The sequence below is a fragment of the Papilio polytes genome, unplaced genomic scaffold, assembly GCF_000836215.1.
Source record: "Papilio polytes unplaced genomic scaffold, Ppol_1.0 DF824080.1, whole genome shotgun sequence".
Classification (NCBI taxonomy): domain Eukaryota; kingdom Metazoa; phylum Arthropoda; class Insecta; order Lepidoptera; family Papilionidae; genus Papilio; species Papilio polytes.
Window position 1 is genome coordinate 1,137,208 of NW_013525124.1, and position 17,816 is coordinate 1,155,023.

General features: G+C 32.9%; 2 protein-coding genes across 6 annotated transcripts; both read left to right on the top strand.

Moving 5' to 3' along the window:
* The first annotated feature begins 113 nt into the window (after positions 1–113).
* On the top strand, positions 114–6,375 carry LOC106100033 (kinesin-like protein KIF18A). Its single transcript, XM_013278769.1, has 8 exons — positions 114–895; positions 1,077–1,295; positions 1,644–1,849; positions 2,184–2,473; positions 3,035–3,216; positions 3,604–4,492; positions 4,831–4,968; positions 5,429–6,375. The coding sequence occupies exons 1-8, from the start codon at positions 359–361 to the stop codon at positions 5,551–5,553; spliced, it is 2,586 nt and encodes an 861-aa protein (XP_013134223.1). The 5' UTR covers positions 114–358; the 3' UTR covers positions 5,554–6,375.
* Positions 6,376–6,839: 464 nt separating this feature from the next.
* Positions 6,840–17,783, top strand: LOC106100012 (protein SON). 5 transcript variants are annotated; one of them, XM_013278734.1, is made up of 14 exons: positions 6,841–7,772; positions 8,092–8,187; positions 8,438–8,611; positions 9,214–9,377; positions 9,925–10,100; positions 10,637–10,780; positions 11,541–11,608; positions 11,683–11,747; positions 12,270–12,331; positions 12,570–12,647; positions 13,281–13,385; positions 16,613–16,804; positions 16,968–17,135; positions 17,652–17,783. In XM_013278734.1, exons 1-14 carry the CDS (start codon positions 6,967–6,969, stop codon positions 17,763–17,765), a joined length of 2,412 nt encoding a protein of 803 aa, XP_013134188.1. In that variant the 5' UTR covers positions 6,841–6,966; the 3' UTR covers positions 17,766–17,783. The 5 variants fall into 5 exon arrangements, with proteins under 5 accessions (XP_013134193.1, XP_013134191.1, XP_013134188.1 ...); XM_013278735.1 differs by having other exon boundaries at positions 6,841–7,769; XM_013278736.1 differs by having other exon boundaries at positions 17,623–17,702.
* The last annotated feature ends 33 nt before the right edge of the window (positions 17,784–17,816 follow it).

The window sequence follows — 17,816 nt, forward strand, 5'->3', positions numbered from 1 at the left end:
AACACGTATTCTGAGTATTTCTAAACTGCATTTTAAGAATTCGGCAAAAAGCCTCGTATCCATTACTGTTTTGACGCCTAACGCCACCCTGACAACTGACAACTATTTGATTTGAAATTTAACGGTTATTGATTAACTGGTCATGGTTACTGTGTTTAGCAGTTGTAATACAAAACTTTTAACAGAAACAATTTTCAAAAGTGGTGCGGTGTGATATTTTCTTAAAAATTGATAAATATTAAACCAAAGTGAAAATACCAGTATTGCAATGATTTACTTAACGAATGGTGTAAGCTGACATTATAAACAAAATCTGTCTGATGGATATTTTGTGTTTAAGTTATAAACCGTGAAGAAAATGAATAAAGGAGTAGCTAGGCCTCAGGTTGCTGCTGTGTCTGCACCATCAAGGTTTGGTTCCACACAAAATATGTCTGCAAATGTAAAAGTTGTTGTGAGAGTGCGTCCTTTGAATGAGAAAGAATTAGAGCATAATAGTCAAATCGTAGTGGATATTGTAGACGATAAGATGCTGGTATTTGACCCTAAAGAAGAAATACGACCTTTTTTCTATCATGGTATGCAACAACAAAATAAAACCTTCCTGAAACGAGCAAATAAAGAGCTTAAGTTTGTTTTTGATGACGTCTGTGGGCCGAATGCGACTAATAAAGATGTTTTTGAGACTTCTACAAAAGATATTATAACTTCACTCATGGAGGGCTACAATTGCTCGGTTTTCGTGTATGGAGCTACTGGTGCTGGAAAAACATTTACAATGATAGGAAATATAGAAAACCCTGGAATAACTTATTTGACTATGGAGCATCTATTTCACACAATTGGTTCATTTGGAAATGAGCGGGAATTTGATATTGGTGTTTCCTATATTGAAGTAAGATATTTTTTTTAACCACATCATTTATTATAGAGATATAATATTATGTACTATACATAATTCAGTGTTAATGTGTAATTATTTATGCTTTAACAATTTCAGTTTCCTTCTAAATTAAAGTTTTATCCATCAAGTAATCCTAAACATAAATCTATTTAATTAGTATAATTTTGTTTAGGTATATAATGAAAATGTTTACGATCTGCTGAAGCCCTCTAATACACCATTACAACTCAGAGAGGACTCTAAGTATGGTGTGATGATTGCTGGACTTACATTATGTAATATAAATACTGCTCGAGAACTTTTAAACTTGCTTGAGAATGGAAACAAAAACAGAACACAGCATCCAACTGATTCTAATGCTGAAAGTTCTAGAAGCCATGCTGTATTCCAGGTAATTTATATAACTCACTAAAACATATTCACTGCTATCTACTTGCCACATAAGTTCATTTTTGTATAACACTTTTTTAACATTTCAAATACTAACTGAAGACAATGATTTCCAAGTTTTGGTATATACTTAAAAAAAAACTCAAAAAATACTAGATAATTTTTAATTTACGAAATATACCGCATCAAACAAAAAGAATCATCTCAATTGGATTATAAATTGCAGCATAATTGATGTAATAAATGATTTTAAATATTTTGTGTGTAATATTCAACATTCCTTTTTATAGTCATAGCCTATTTGAACTGTAATTATTGTTCCCTAATAATCTTATTTTACCTTTTATAGGTGTATGTAAAAATGAGAGGCAAAGCAAGCAGTCAACTTCGTATTGTGAAGCTATCTATGATAGATCTAGCTGGGAGTGAAAGAGCATCGGCTACCGGCTGCATTGGAGATAGATTTAAAGAGGGAGCTAATATAAATAAGAGTTTACTTTCTCTTGGCAATTGTATTAATAAATTAGCCGATGGGAGCAGTTACATACCATATAGGTAAATGTTTTAGATGTTTATAATGCTAACTCTGCTTTACAAAGACTATCAGATATAAACTAAGCACTGATTACAATTTTTTTTGGAATACACAGTAGAAGCATGTCTTGTATCATTTAAGCTATTACATATTAAATGTTGTTTCAATATTTGGCTGTATGTTATTGTGATAAGGTTCTAAGTTGATTGCATGTTAAATATATTTTTAAGGCTGGGCTTAAAGATTTGATGCAGACAAATTCTTTTTCTTCATAATCCTTACCATAATTCAAGACATAGATCACTAATTCTTTTATACCCCAATTTAATTAATGTTTTGTTTTTTTTTTTATAGAGATTCAAAGTTGACGCGCCTTCTTAAAGACAGTCTCGGTGGTAATTGCAAAACTGTGATGATAGCAAACATATCTCCATCAAGTACGAGTTATGAAGACACATACAATACTCTGAAGTATGCGGCCAGAGCCAGTAAAATACAACTCAGTATAAAGAAGAATATTGTAGATGGTGATATGAGATTATCTCAATATGTGAAGATCAATGAGGAATTAAAGAAAAAGGTCAAAGAACTGGAGGCCAAGTTGTCTCTGTCTACTGTCAAGGTTGTTGATAATAAGGACAGAAGTTAGTATTTCCTTATATTAATTTAGATAAATTATTTTTAACTATCCAAAATCTTATTATTGAATATATTTTTAATTTGCTGCGCCATAAGTATTTTGAATTATGATAACAAAGATTGTACTGAAACATGTTATGTGGAGACTTTAGAGTTCTGCTTGATTTACAATCTATTTAGGGTTCGAATTTTACCATATAACAGTGTTTTTAGAATTTCATTTGTACATAATTTACTCGACATTACGGTAACGGGAAAACATCCATATATCAGCACAAAAATTTAAAATTAAGTGGAACATTAACTTACAGTAGCCCAGCATGGTTGACTCTTACCTAGTCAACCCTTATTTGGGTGTGCTCGGGTTAAGTATCTCGGTTAGCCAAGATTGCTCCCGGAGTCCAGCAATATCAAAGGATTGCTGTAGTTCTTCAGCAAGGTTGGGTTGGCTGGAGTAATCCATGTCCTGTTCTCACGCATTCGCGCTAGCCGTAGAGTTGAAACAGTAGCCTACTACTAGGGTGTACTCTCCTCAGTGGGAATATAGAGTTGATGGTTATTTTCAGTAATGGAGGAGTGGAAGCAACGTCTGCTAAGGGAGGAATGCTCGCTAAGTCAGGTGGAAGACAAGTTGGTGTCGCTGATGTCCCGTCAACGCGTGCTGGCGCTGCGCCACCGTCTGCGTACGCACGCCTTCACACACGTCGCTGACCTCGCGCACAGATCCTCGTATGACGCTTTGCAACAGGTAACGTATCCTTCTACGTATATGTGGTCGGCACAGTACTCAGACATGTCTATGTCAATCTTGATACCTTAAACTACTCTCTTCTGCATATTCATAATTGACCTTTAACCACATTCAACGTTATATTTTCTTGTTTTAAAATACTGCTATACTACAAAATTCTTAGGGTTGTATTCATACAAACTGAAGAAATTTATGCTAAGTGTTGCTGTGTTAACCTGAGTATGGTAGTTGTGTGGTGCCCTTAGTTCTGGTATGCAATATAAAATACATTTTAATAAATCCATTGGTCAGACTATTTTATTGATATCTTCTAAAACTTATCAATGTAATAAGTCCACTAAATATTCTCAGGTTCTTAATGATTTAACATATCTTTTTTTATAGATGTGTACAGAAGAAATACCTCGCCATGAGAGAGCTGCGGAGAATTATATGAAACAATCAGCTGGCCTCGATGATAAGATTAAAATTTGCTGGACGAAATGGTGCGAGTGTCGACAGAGAATGCACACTTTGTTTAAACAAGCATTATCTGAATGTTCCTCTTTATCGGATTTTGTTGAAAAGTTGCAATTACAAAGCGAAATGAGATTGATTAAAGCTAGCGACGAATTGAGGTATAAACTACTCTGTATAGAGAATGAAGAAATTAAAGCATTCACAGAGTACATGAGTGATATGCCAAGTATGCTAAAAAAGTTGTATTTAACATTGAAAGGATATGGTCAAGCACCACCAGCACTAACAGCGGAATATCTAGAGATAATGAAAAAAGCTAAACTGGCTAAAGGTATCACCTGGTGTGATTCACAGGACGAAGGAGATGATCAGTTTAAATTCATATCAACTTTAGATTTAGAAAAACCTATCATAAATCTAGACTTTGATATCAAAAAAGATGGAACTATAACCGATTTGACGGATAGTGAAGATTTAACTGACATAGAGAATCGTAACCCGTTGCAAAACTCCGCTATGAAACGTAAAGGAACTCCGACGAAATTGAATAATGAAACAGTATTAATAGATGACTCAATCGAATTAGACACAACCAGAACACTCGGTTCTGCGAAGAAATTTAAACAAGAATATGATATACCAGTATATGACAACCCAATAGATCCAAATAATTTAAACTCTACATTTGTATTGCCGGCGAAATTAGAAAGTCTGAAAAAGCAACCCATTAAAAATGAAGTTAATTTAACAACAAGGTCAGCTTTTATGAACAGGCCTGTGGTTTCTCAGAGGATGCTTAACTTCAATGATAAAGGTAAGATAAAAATTAATACATATCTTTCTATGTACTTTGAAAGTCCACTTAGTTTTTATTAGGAAAAAGTTAACTAATCTATTCAAATCTCCGATTCATTTGCAAAATATTTGTTAATTCTGTATTGTATAAATATTGATACTCTAAATTAGCTAAACTCTTTAGTTTTTTGTTAATCTATACTTCTATACTTATATTATAAACAGAGAAGATTTGTATTTTTGAAATTTTGTATGTATTGAAATAACTCAAAAAGTACTTGGACAATTTCAAAACTTCATTTACCATTATGGTATTTGTTACAGCTAGTTGTTTTAAAAATGCATGTTTTTCTTTAGTTCCAACATTTAACAAGCCTGTAGTGGGCAAAGCGATGCCACTCCGCCGCGTGCCGCCGGCGCTCAACTCCCGCCCCACCGCCGGCTTCGGCTCCAGTCTATCAAGAAATGGTACTCCTCTACAAAGAAATATGCAAGGTAAGAGTTTTTAAATTCATCTTGGATAAGTTAATTCTTTCTCATTAAAAAAGAAAGAATATTAATAAAAAATTGTTTGTCAATATTAAGTATTGAGTATTATCGACCGAAGATTGGACGGAACTCTTGTGATTGATGTCCTAAGGAACACTAAACCATAGAATTTGCCTTAAAACATAATATGCTGTAGCCTGACCAAAACTGTAAAAGCCCTCAACATGTTGCGGAAAAATATAAAACTAGTTCCTTTGCGTAAATCAGAAGTTGTAATGGATAAACTTACTGAAGTAACTTGATTTATAGCATAAATGTTACAAATATATTTTTATTAACTTTACACATGACTAATTTTAACACTGTATCCATATTGTGAAAATCTAATTTGGATAAACCATCTGCTCAGCACTTGTATTATGTATTATATTTTTTGCTTGGTTTACTCTTATAATCTTTTTTTTAGATGTTCCACGAATGAAATTCAATGATCCACAAAGATCAGTTGGGTACAAGTCGTTCCGTGCGAGGGAGAGGGTGCAAGCGCACCCCTACACCAGGCCCGCGGGCGCGCCTACATGGAGACATTAATGGATGGATGGATGGATGGATGGATGGATGTTACGTATCCCAGAAACTTTCTATGTAGAACATATTCTGAACTCAAACTGGTTAAGTGTTTTTAATTTCGCGGTCGCAGTGACACTAAAAGTATATGGCAGAATCAGTTTAGTTAAATTCTAACAAAAAGCCGTACTAATGTTACAAGTAATAGAAGAAAGCTTACATTGACTTTATATTTGTAGGTTATTAGGGTTTGAAATGAAAAAAAATTGTCATCTTATAACTGCTTACTTAAATATATTGACACCAATACAAAACCATTCTGGTTTTTTGACGTTGGGTAAGTATGGTTTATTTTTGTTTATATATTAGTATAAACATTAGCATAACAATATATCCATAGTAATAAAGAATTATTTGATTGAAGAGCAAGGTAAAAAAAATATAATTTTCTTTAATGATGCCTTGAGGTACATGAGTACACAAAACTTGCAATTGACTTTGAAATAAATTATAGATAAAATGATATGAAGCAAAGTTTTTGACGACGTATTGAAGGTGTTACAGACTTGAAGCCCACCTATTTATGTATAAATATATTTCTACTTGATATATTGCTACTACAAATATTCAAATTAGTATTGCTTGATATTGGTAGCTCCATTTTTATGTGAATAATTTTAGATATCGTGTTGACATATTATTAAGATTGGATAACAATATATTTAATTATGTACCGAGAAGTGTGATTTTTCATACATTAACACTGTTCAAATTTTGTACATAACATTATTACTCATTTATATTTGTGAAGTGTTAATTTAATTATTAATTAAAATGATTTATATATCTATTGGTTTTATTCTTATCATTTATTTCATTTTAATATTAATTGATAACATAAAGGCGAAGGATCAAAAGGCTCTCTCACCACTAGCGGCTTGCCCCATAGTCTACGACTTCGCTCTAATCATTGCTACTGATATGAAAAAGAAACACTAATACATAAAAATAATAAAAACGTATAAATTAGGGATTCTATCGGTAATACGCTTATCAAATGTTTAGTGGCCCTATGGCAGACTCACGCTGTGCAGTGCACAACCCTCGCTTCTCGTTACACCAAAATTCTATACTGTACAGCGCGGGGCAGGGATTCTGGTAAAGTAAAACCCGCCAAGAGAGAAAAGTAAAATACCGTTTGCCGGAAACCGGAAGAATATCATAGACAATTTTAGATTTCATTAAGAATTCGGACCCGATCAATCTTTGTCCACGAGAGTGTATTGTCTATTGCTTAAAAATATTTTACTCTTTGACAAACGCCATTTTAAAAGAAATGTCATAATTATACATGAGAATTTTGCAAAACATTTACAAATGTAAAGTATTGTGTGGTTACTATTTGTGGGCCATTACAGTTTATTGTATAATTTCATAATGGCCACGTTAATAGCTAAAATTGACAAATTGATTAAAAAAGAAAGAACTACACCTGAACGCAAACAGCACGATGTCACCAAATCGTCAAATGAGATTCTTTCAGAGCTTTTTAGTGTATTTAATGCTGATCCACCCAAGATTCAAGATATTTCAGTTAGAAAGTCGAAGAAGAGTAAAAAGAAACACAAAAAAGAGAAAAAGAAACGCAGTCGCAGCACAAGTAGCTCGGATTCTGATGACAGTGAGCACTATCACAAGAGGAAAAAGCGAAAAAAGAGCAAAAGCAAACGCAAAGAGCATAGAAGCCGTCGATCATCTTCTTCCGATGGCTCTAGAACTCCAGTCCTCACTAAAGATCAAATCGATTTTTCCAATAATAAATATGATATCAAAGTTGAAACTCCTCCAATCAAGATAGAGATTAAGGTTAAAAGTGAATTGCCAGAGACAAATGTAAATATAAAAAAAGAAGTAGATAAGCCTGATGGCTCTATTGATGCAAGCCTTATTCCTATGCCTGAATCTCCAAAAGACATTGAAAAATCAGACAAAAAAGAAAATTCTGACTGTGATAAATCTAGAGGTAAAATTCAAATTAAGAACTTGAAATTTAGTGCTGTGTTTGAAGAGACTGTGAAGAAAGCCGAAGAAGAAGCTCGTAAAAAAGCAGAAAAGGTAGAAGATGGGGAGTGTACAGATTCGTCCGGTAGTTCTATTAGAGAATTAGATATTAATGCACAATTTCCGAAATCATCTGATCCTGGAGGCATATTAAAAAAGCAAGCGGCCGAGGAAACTAGGTTGTAAGTTGTTTAGACTATTTTTTTGGTATCATGTGATGTTTTAATATTAATTTTAAAAATATAATCTATCTATGGTGCATTTCATTTTCTGACTTTATTACATGACTTATATGCAAAGGAGTTAGTTCTATATCATAGTCAACAATACTTAATATTAAAGTTACACAAGTTTTAACTTTGACTTTTGCAATTGCTAATTTTAACTCAATTATTCTTGAAATCTAAGTAGCTTAACATAACCTTATCAATTTACTTACTAAAACTTTATTTATTTGTATGATTTTCATTACTTTTAAAAATAAATATGCAACTCTTACAGGATTGAAGAAGAAAAAATTGCTTTAAAGAAAATAAAAGTGGAAACATCAACTAAATCTTCAAGAAAAGAAAGAGAAAGAAGTAGATCAAGAAAAAGGTATATAATTTGAGTAAAAAGTTCTATATGCAACAATAACATGCATAATTATAATAGTTTATTAGTTGTATAGTTTTATAGATTATTCTTATTGTCATAAGAATGTCAATTATTCTTATGCCACATAGATTAAAATCATGGATCTGGTCTGCTTAAGATATATCTTGTGTAAAAAATAGTTTTTAAGCTTGCTTCAAACATCAATAAATCATTCATTTCATTCTATTAATTCAAACAAATTTGGTTATAGATCAGGTAGTAAGTCTCGTGGTAGATCGCATTCTTCGAAACGCCGCCGACAACGCTCTCGATCGAGATCCCGTCGTAGGAGCCGCTCAAAGCACCGCTCCCGCTCTCCGATGAGATCAAAATCTAGAAGTCAACATCATAGACATTCACCAAGGCACAGAGGACGCAGATCAAGGTAAGGAATATAGTTTATATTAACTTGACTAAATTGTCTTAATATCAGCTTGGTTTGCTATGTTAAGTAGATAAGTGAACCAGTTCACAGCTAAGTATTACAGTAGAACCTTGGTAACTCAAACCTTGGTAACTTAAAAACCTCTATAACTTCAAAAAATAATATGTTCCCTTCCCATCAAAGCCCAAAACCGCTTTAACATAGACCCTTGATAACTTATAATATTTTGTGTTTCCTGTGGACTTTAACTTATCGAGGTTCTACTGTACTTGTACCTGCATGATTTGTGTTTCATTTGCATCTAATTATAAGATAAATGGATGCCACTAATATTTTGTCTATGTTGAAAATATGAGAATTGTGTTGAAAATGTGAGTAGTATTACAGCTGATTTAAGGCAATTAAGATCTTATTAAGGACTGTATATCTTTACTAACTAAGAGGAAAGATTTGTATTTTAGTATGTATTGAAATAACTCAAAAATTACTGGGCTATATAAAAAAATCCTTCACTATTAAAACAGCAAGTAACATAGCCATTATTTTTCATTTTATTTAATTTACGTGGGCCACAGATATATAGAGTGATAATCCTTTTGTAGATCGCCAAGTGGTGTGAAATTAGCAGACAGTGAGAAGAAGCGTTTGCTAGAAGTAGCAAGAAGGAATGCAATCAACATGTTGAAGAACGGCGCGGTGCCGGCGGGCGCGGCCGCGCTGCCGCCGCACACCAGGAACCAAGTTATGGCGGCCATACAGTCGGGAGGTAAACATTATTAGTAATAGCTTTCACGACTTCTTCTGCGTGGAATTAAAAAAAAACAAAAGTAAGTAACCTATGCCTTCTTCCAAACTATCCTCTATGTCTACGCCAATTTCAACAAGATCCATTCATCTATTTAGGTTGCAAACTCTAACAAATATCCATCCATCTAAACTTTCTCATTTATAAGTTTAATAAGAAATACCAAATATAAATATCAAAAATAAACCCTAGAGTATACATATAGAATCATGCAATTTATCCATAGACTGGTGGTGCCATTTTTCTATAGAATTGTTTAAATAAATAAAAAATTGCTATCAAACAATTATGATCATTGTGAAAATCAAAGACTAGAAATCATTATTGTCACCTTATAATTCTACTTCCACAGGTTGGCACAGTTAATAAAAAATTTAAATTTGTTAATTACATTGATTGGTTTGCCATTCCCTGCCATGTCATTGTCTATGGCACTTATTAATGATAGTAGATGTCTCTGTTAATGATTTACCAACTCTGAGTGAGGCAATAACATGTTAAATTCCAGGTAAGTCAGTGGATGAGCTGACAGACTTCTGTAAGCACTTGTCAAAGAAGGAAGCGCTCGGAGAGCTGTCCTCGGTATCCTCTAATGATGATAACATGAGTGAGAACGAGGACACCCTGGCGTTCCATCATCCATTCCTTGTAAAGGAGAAAGCGCCCATTGTTATGAATATTAGAGTAAGTTGTTAATGTACAGTCGCTGAAATTCGCGGTGTTTTATGCAGAAATACCTTGTTCCTTGGTTATTTGGTTGGTTATAGTTCATCATCTCACTGAGAAAAATCGTTCAAAATGATTAGGTTTTAAAGTGAACACTGCCAAATTCCCCGAATGTACATCTTATTGTTTTATTAATTATATATCTTATAAAGTAAATATTTAAATAAAACATTAAAAAACAGCATGTTTATTATATTTTATTATCATGTAATGTTTTTATTTTTGTTATGATTTTTTTTATTACTGTTAAGAAGTAAATCAGTACTGCGTTGGAGCTTCGGCGCATCACTAGATCATTGGCATATACGTCCGTCCGTCACTATGACAGCTGTCAATGTCAATGACAGCGCGCCATTCAGGCGGGAAGCAGTAGCCTGAGTAAAAATTTTCATTACGCTGTTACAATTATATTAATGTCTAAAATGACGTACATATATTATGTTAGTAGTAATAGTAAATATAGAAATGTGATTTTAAAGTATATTGGATTGTAGGGCGGCGCGCCGTTGCCGGTTAAGGCCGGTGTGGTGGCGGTCGCCAACAAGGAGGAGCTGCGGCTGCAGTTCCCCGTCTCCTCGGGCTCGCAGCACAGAGAGAAGGCCTGCGAGTGGGTGCCCGTCTCACCTAAGAAAGATATGGTATGTATATATTGTTTTATAAGTAATCTAGCTTTTGCCCGCGACTCCGTCCGAGTCGATTTAAAAAAAAAACAAAAATGAGTAGCCTATGTCTTCTTCCAGGATGTCCTCTGCATTTATAAAAAATTTCTTCGAAATCCGTTCAACCGTTTAGGCTACAAATTCTAAAAAACATCCATCCATCTAAACTTTCGCATTTATAATATTAGTATGAATATGAATAGTAGGATTGTTTTTTTTTTTAAAGAATATGAGTTAAATAAATTGTACCAAATTACGGCATAAATGTTAGTAAACTATATATGTTAAAAGTTGTTGTTCAACCAATGTAAATGCGAAAGTTTAGATGGATGGTTGGATGTTTGTTAGAGTTTGTTTGACCTTAACTGCTGAATGTATCTTGATGTAATTTGTCATAGATGCAGAGAAAACTCTGGAAGAACACATAGACTATTTACTTTTGTTTTTTTTTTTAACTCCACGCAGGTGGAATCGCGAACAAAAGCTAGTTGTTTATTGTGTGTTAAGTTATAAATAGTCAAATTTAATAGAAAATGTTACTAATTATAATTATTTAATTAGTTGACAATGTCATTTGTTTAGTTTAAATTGATGATACCAATAATAATAATTTAATAAACACTCTGTGAGTGAAGATTTTTTCATTTAATTGAAATTTTAAGTCGTAGTTTACATTTTCAATCTGTTAAAAATGTATAAAATTCGGTTATCTCAATGGTGAATATGTTTTTGTTTCCAGCAAGTTGCAAAATTGAATTCAAAATCAAGCTCATCAAAATCAACGTTACCTGCGATAGAATCGTCTAAGTAAGTTATTTGAATTTATTAAAATATCTGTCTATTTAATGCCATAAGATTTATAATATTTTATTTGTATACAGGAATGATATTCTGTCGTTGCCCGCGTCGCCCTCCGCTTATACAAGAAGCTCCAGTTCTACATCTCGTGAGTATACTTTAAATTATCTCAATGTTTTAATATGGCTATTACGTAATTTTCTTATGTTTAAAACAGAAATTTTTTAAGACAATATATTACTATGCATTAAATTTAATGAAATAATACTTTCTGTTACTTTCAAATTACGCAGAAATTTATATTTATCAAATTAATTTAAAATACAACAAATGTTAACGGTATGCAAGGGAAAGGGAAAACTTCGAGATCATTTATAACTTAAAATCTCCGTGGTTTTTACAAATATAATGTTCGTAATTCACGGGTTTCTTACCTCAGTTGGGTTGGTTTTCTTTTTCACACTTCCACAACACTTCAGTCAGGAGACCATGTTTTTAGCCGACTGCAATATTTTTCTCTATATTTTTTACATGTTTATTTTTAATGTAATATAAAAAAATTAGAAGTCAAAAATAATAAGTACTAATCCTTGACACAAATAAAAATCGTAAAATTGTGTCTTTCGACAGTGTACGTAGGAACCGTTGATATCATGTTTACTGTTTGCAGTACCATCTCTGCCCGCGCCTGGACCGCAAGTCTATCCGCCCGGTGTTGAAAATCCTAAACTGGTAAATTAACACTGTTTTACTTGTATTAAGGAATCTTAATAAATAAATTTAATTAAAAATCTAATTCTGGCCGAATTCATTAGCAATATGAAATTTTAAATAGATTGTTTGATGTTTATATCCGGCTCGAAGGACCACAATTTTTAATTGAATTAGAGTATACAATTTTCATAATGTACTGATATTTTGTAATTAAAAACAAATATTTATTTATTATAAATATTTATTTGTTAACCAGGATATGGCGTTGATCGTGTCTCAAAAATTATCTGTCATTCGTAAAGAACAAGAGGAGGGTGAACTAGGCACAAGAGGGGTGAGTACGATTATTTTCCTCCACTGAAAATAAAAAATATCCATCCATAATCATTAATATTTATAATACTAGTTTTCGCCCCCGACTCCGTCCGCGTGGAATTAAAAAAAAAAAACAAAATTGAGTAGCATATGTGTTCTTCCATATTATCCTCTGCGTTCATGTGGTCATGGCTTCAAACATCCATCCATCCATCCAATTTTTTGCATTTATAATATTAGTAATATTACTGAAGTAATTTTAAATAGATTTCTTATTCTTATTCTTAATTTTAAATAGAATTAAATCAAATTAAATTATAACATACTACTAATGTCGATGTAAAAATTGTCAAAAAATCCCTCTCCTACAGCAACTGTTGTAAATATTTGGTCGCCGATATGTCTTGAGGGAATTAAAAAGAAAGAGATTTTAGTCAGGAGGGATGCGTGTACTGTGCCAGCGACAGATTTTAAATGACAATTTTTATCTATAATCTTACTAATATTATAAATGCGAAAGTTTAGATGGATGGATATTAGAGTTTGTTACCTAGACGGCTGAGTAGCTCTCGATGAAATTTAGTATAGAGCATAGTCTGGAAGAACACATAGGCTACTTACTTTAATGTACAAAATATGCATTTTCTTGCAGTTTGGTTGGTCAAAGGAGACATTAGGACAGTTCACGGGCAGCACTGGCGCGCAGATCCTGACGCCGCGCGAGCTGGCCAGCGGCACACAGGCCTGGGCTAAAAAGGTAATATACACCCTATTTCTATACAAATAACACCACAATTTGATTGCGCAAATTGTTACCTTAATATTTGTGAGTGAGCAAATGTGACGCAATGTTTTCAAATATTGTCAGTGCAAAGTATTAAATGAAACCTGGCGTGAATGACGTCATTAGAGTTATTTAAATAATTAAATAGGTGAAGTCATTTTTATTAGAATGTTGGGGGGTGTTCGTGTATTGAAATATTATTTTTTTGTAATAAATTAATAGTTTTCTGATAAACTGATGTACATCAGATTTTCCCAATTTAGTCGTTGATTGAATTGTCCTTATATCATAAACAAACTATTAAAATGGATCAATATAACACAAAAACCAATCCATTTTTATAAAATTTTTGATTTAAAAAAGAATCCGTCATAAAAGTATCGGTTTCATTGAATACTTGTAGCGTGTGATTGAGTCTTCTTTCAGCAGCGCGGCAGCGGCGCGGGGCGGCGCGGCGCCGCGCTTTCTTACCAGTGTTACTCCTCACCTTATACATGGTTATGACAACATTGCAATATAAAACACATCATTATACTCTAGTGATGGGACTCGAGTGATTTTTTTTTCACTCGAGTCGCTCGGTACTGGTAACTTTCTCACTCGAATGCCACTCGAGTGAAGATAAGACTCGAGTGATGTTTATAGACGCGAGTCACTCAGTATATCAAATTCAAGTAACCAACATTTTAAAACCAATAAAACAATATCAATTTAACATAAAAAAATCATTTTCGCATTAACGTAAAAGTTACTCAAAAAAAAATATAAAAATGTGTAAAAATAGTATTTTCCTTTAACTAAACCTGTCTACTTAATCAAGAAACCTCTTATATAAACTATTAGTTGCAATTTTATAGTGTTTACTACTAATAAGTTCTAATCCATTTTAATTAACTCTAACAAGTAATTTCATAGAGATCCAAATATGAACAGTTCTATTATGTTTTTACACAATTTAGATAATAAAAATTCACTTAAATGAAGCTTAAATAAACCCAACAAAAAACCGAAATGGTGCATTTTTAAAAAGGTAACAGATTTAACTGAAATTGCTGTAAGAATTTATTACTCCACTTGGTATAAACCACCAAAGTAGTTGCGAGTCACTCGCAACTCGAGTTGTCAAAAATTTCACTCGAGTCCGAGTAAATTAAAAATGACTCGAGTCCCATCACTATCTCCGTCTAAATAAGATAGATTAGTTTGATAAATGACGCATATGATCGAATTAAATTTCTGTGAAGTCAAATGCCGTACTTAATTGACAGGTATCGTAGTGACGAAACAAACACGCATTGCGAACTAAAAATAAGAATTATCGAACTTAACTAAAATTATTATTTTCTTAACTAATATAGGGGACAATTCTAGTGTAGATTATAGCGTAGAAAATTTAGCGATGACGAATTGTGAATGATTATGTACGGCTGTAGTAGTAATAAATACAGTGTTTTTTTTTTAATTCATAAGTTTTAACTATGAATCTATCGATTCCAATTTCTATAAGAATAAAAATCGCAAAGATTCATGTCTGATTTTACACAACCCATCCCTACTTAATTGTCAAATGAATTGTCAAACTAATCAATTTTATTTAGACAAAGTATAGTTGCTAAAAAAGTTTAAGGGATATTAAAGAGTTTCACTGTTCGGAACATAGCAAAAATTGCTAAACAAAACTCAATTTTTAGTGACGCGCAGTTTGACCTTGAACCGCCTTAAAGTACAAAACAATTACTACCTTTTAAAATCAACGCCACGGGGCCTGTCCCAATTGTAAATTGTTATAACAATCCAATGTGTAAAATATGTGATGGAAATATAGAATTTTGTTCCCTTATGACAGTGACGTCATTTTTAAGCTATCTGAACCTCTATCAGTCAGTGGTGGGACAGGTCCTAAGAATTAAAAAATTAAAGTTTTCAGAACAAGATGGTTTTTATCTTGTTATTGGAATAGTTGGCTTTTGAATTTCGAAGACGCTATAAAGGGTTGCCATGTCAACATGCATTCGACAAAATCGTAAAGTTATACCAGAAAACAAATTATTTTATAAAATAGATAAAATATCATATATGCTGTATATTTTGTGTTATTAATATGTTAATAAATTTACCGAATTATTAATAACAATTACACTGATGGACTTATTTTAATGTAGAATATTAGCAATGTTGTTTTAACCATCAATTATATTCGTACGTTTTTCGTTATCGTGTGAAGAAAGAACTAAATAGTTCGCTCTTTACACCGTGAAAATTCGAGCTCTGACCGCTTGGTAATTATCATGCCTTAATAGTATTGAAAGATTACGTTTGAGCTTTTGAAATGTTTTTTACTCTGTAATTTTTACAAAATTAGGTTTTGTAATCTGATTTTGTATTACACATCTTAATTTGATTTCGAAAAGAGTTAAAAGGCGTGTTAATTATCATTAGCGTATATGCACACAAATATTCAGTTTTCCCCTATATTTTTTAAAAAATTGACTGGCGTTAATTCTAACATTGCAATTGTCAAAAAAATTTTGCCATGTTAGAATTTTTTTTCTGAATTCAATAAAAATCTATAATCAATAAAAAAAATGTTAAGTTTTTTTTTCATTTCTTTATTCAGTCGTCAGTCGTTTCGTCGAATTTGAAGCCGCGCGATCCTTTGCTCTATAGGTAGGGAATATTTTTCCCTACTCCAGCTTTAAGGAAAGCGGGGCTTATCGGGGGATTTCTTGAATATTTGTTGCAGCTTTTAAGTGATAAGGAGCCACGGGCTTTTAGATGCGGCACGGTACGCCGATGATAGGTGCAATGTATACCAATGTTCCCAATCCGCAGAGGTAAGTATCAATTGGGCAAGAAAAAGGTACAATATGAATGAATGTGGAACATTTAGCGATTGTACTTGAGTTTTTCTTCTCCAGATGAAATTACAACTACATTAATTGTTGCAGGAATTTTTATAGTTTAGTATTTCACCATACAGGGTTTTATATTTCCACTGTCATCGTTAAAACTTATACTTTATTGTAGTAAACTAAATCTTATTTCTAAATTTATAAAGCAAAGTGTTATTTTTAAAATAATTCAGTTAGTATTGTTTATAATAATGTTTTTAAAATGCCTTATCGTCAATTTACATCAGAAACTTTGCAATTATTTGTCTCAAACTGATGAAATATTGTTAATTATCTGCATATATATAGGATCAGTTGGTCCGCGCGGCGCCAGTAGAGGGCGGTATGGGTATGCACTTGCTGCAGAAAATGGGCTGGACCCCAGGCCAGGGTCTGGGTAAAGAAGGAACGGGAACACTACAACCGTTACTTCTGGAAGTCAAATTGGATACGAGAGGGCTGCAATCCAAAGAAGAAGTCAGAAGTAGACCGTCCAAAGGGGTAAGTGTTGACTTGTTAAAATAATACTAGGTAATTTAGTTTATCTATTGTGTAGATATTTAAGATATATATAAATTGCGAAAACGACTCTTTAATACTGGTATTCAATTGTTATGAAATATTATGTTGCAGTTTTTAACTAAATTTATCAAATAATGTATAGATAAAGCCTCAGAGAGCGGGGCGTCGCGGTGGAGCGCCGCTAATAGCGGGCGGGAAACATCCTGTATCCCTGCTCGGGGAGTACTGCTCTAAACAGAAACTGGGTCCGCCGGAGTACAGTCTCTGCTTCGAGTGCGGCCCTGATCATAAGAAGAATTTCTTATTCAAGGTATGGTTAATTGATCAATTATGATATCTTTAAATGTACAATAAAGTTATGTTAGCTTACTAGATTAGATTATATTGCAACAAATTTACATAGAAATTCTGTGTTAATAATTCCTTTTTAATAAGCCACCTGAATTTGCCAAAATAACGAAGTGACTGCTTCCCTTAGATATTCAGAAATAGAAATGTTGCCTAACCATAAAGACGAATCTTAAATGGAGGGGACACACAAAAAGTGGATATTAAAAGCACACCTTTGCAAAATCTGTCCCATTTTACTTATATAAGAAGGGTAAAAAGGGGACTAAAACCAGCCCGTCAACATGAATAGTAATCAGATGAATCATGGAATTACTTCCACTTCACATATGTTTTTATAAGGTCTCGAAGGGTAGTCCAAACTTTGCTAAGAACTAAGTTATTTGTAAGAGTTAAGCTGCATACAATTTTTTTAAGATGTTAATGAAAATTATATTTTTTATTTACAGTTGTAGATAGGCTGACATGTTTGTTCTAGGTGAGAGTGGCAGGTGTTGAGTATCAGCCGGCTGTGGCCAGCGCTAACAAGAAGCAAGCAAAAGCGGATGCTGCACAGTTGGCATTACAAAACATTGGCATCTCCATAGAATAAAATTTAATCCAATTAAAATGCCTTTTTTTTTACTATCCTACATGAATAAAA

Coding starts and splice junctions, on each gene's coding strand:
- LOC106100033 (XM_013278769.1), top strand. CDS start 359: ATGAATAAAGGAGTAGCTAGGCCTCAGGTTGCTGCTGTGTCTGCACCA. Junction 896..1,076: donor TTGGTGTTTCCTATATTGAA/GTAAGATATTTT, acceptor AATTTTGTTTAG/GTATATAATGAAAATGTTTA. Junction 2,474..3,034: donor TGTTGATAATAAGGACAGAA/GTTAGTATTTCC, acceptor GGTTATTTTCAG/TAATGGAGGAGTGGAAGCAA.
- LOC106100012 (XM_013278734.1), top strand. CDS start 6,967: ATGGCCACGTTAATAGCTAAAATTGACAAATTGATTAAAAAAGAAAGA. Junction 10,101..10,636: donor CCATTGTTATGAATATTAGA/GTAAGTTGTTAA, acceptor ATTGGATTGTAG/GGCGGCGCGCCGTTGCCGGT. Junction 13,386..16,612: donor CACAGGCCTGGGCTAAAAAG/GTAATATACACC, acceptor GCATATATATAG/GATCAGTTGGTCCGCGCGGC.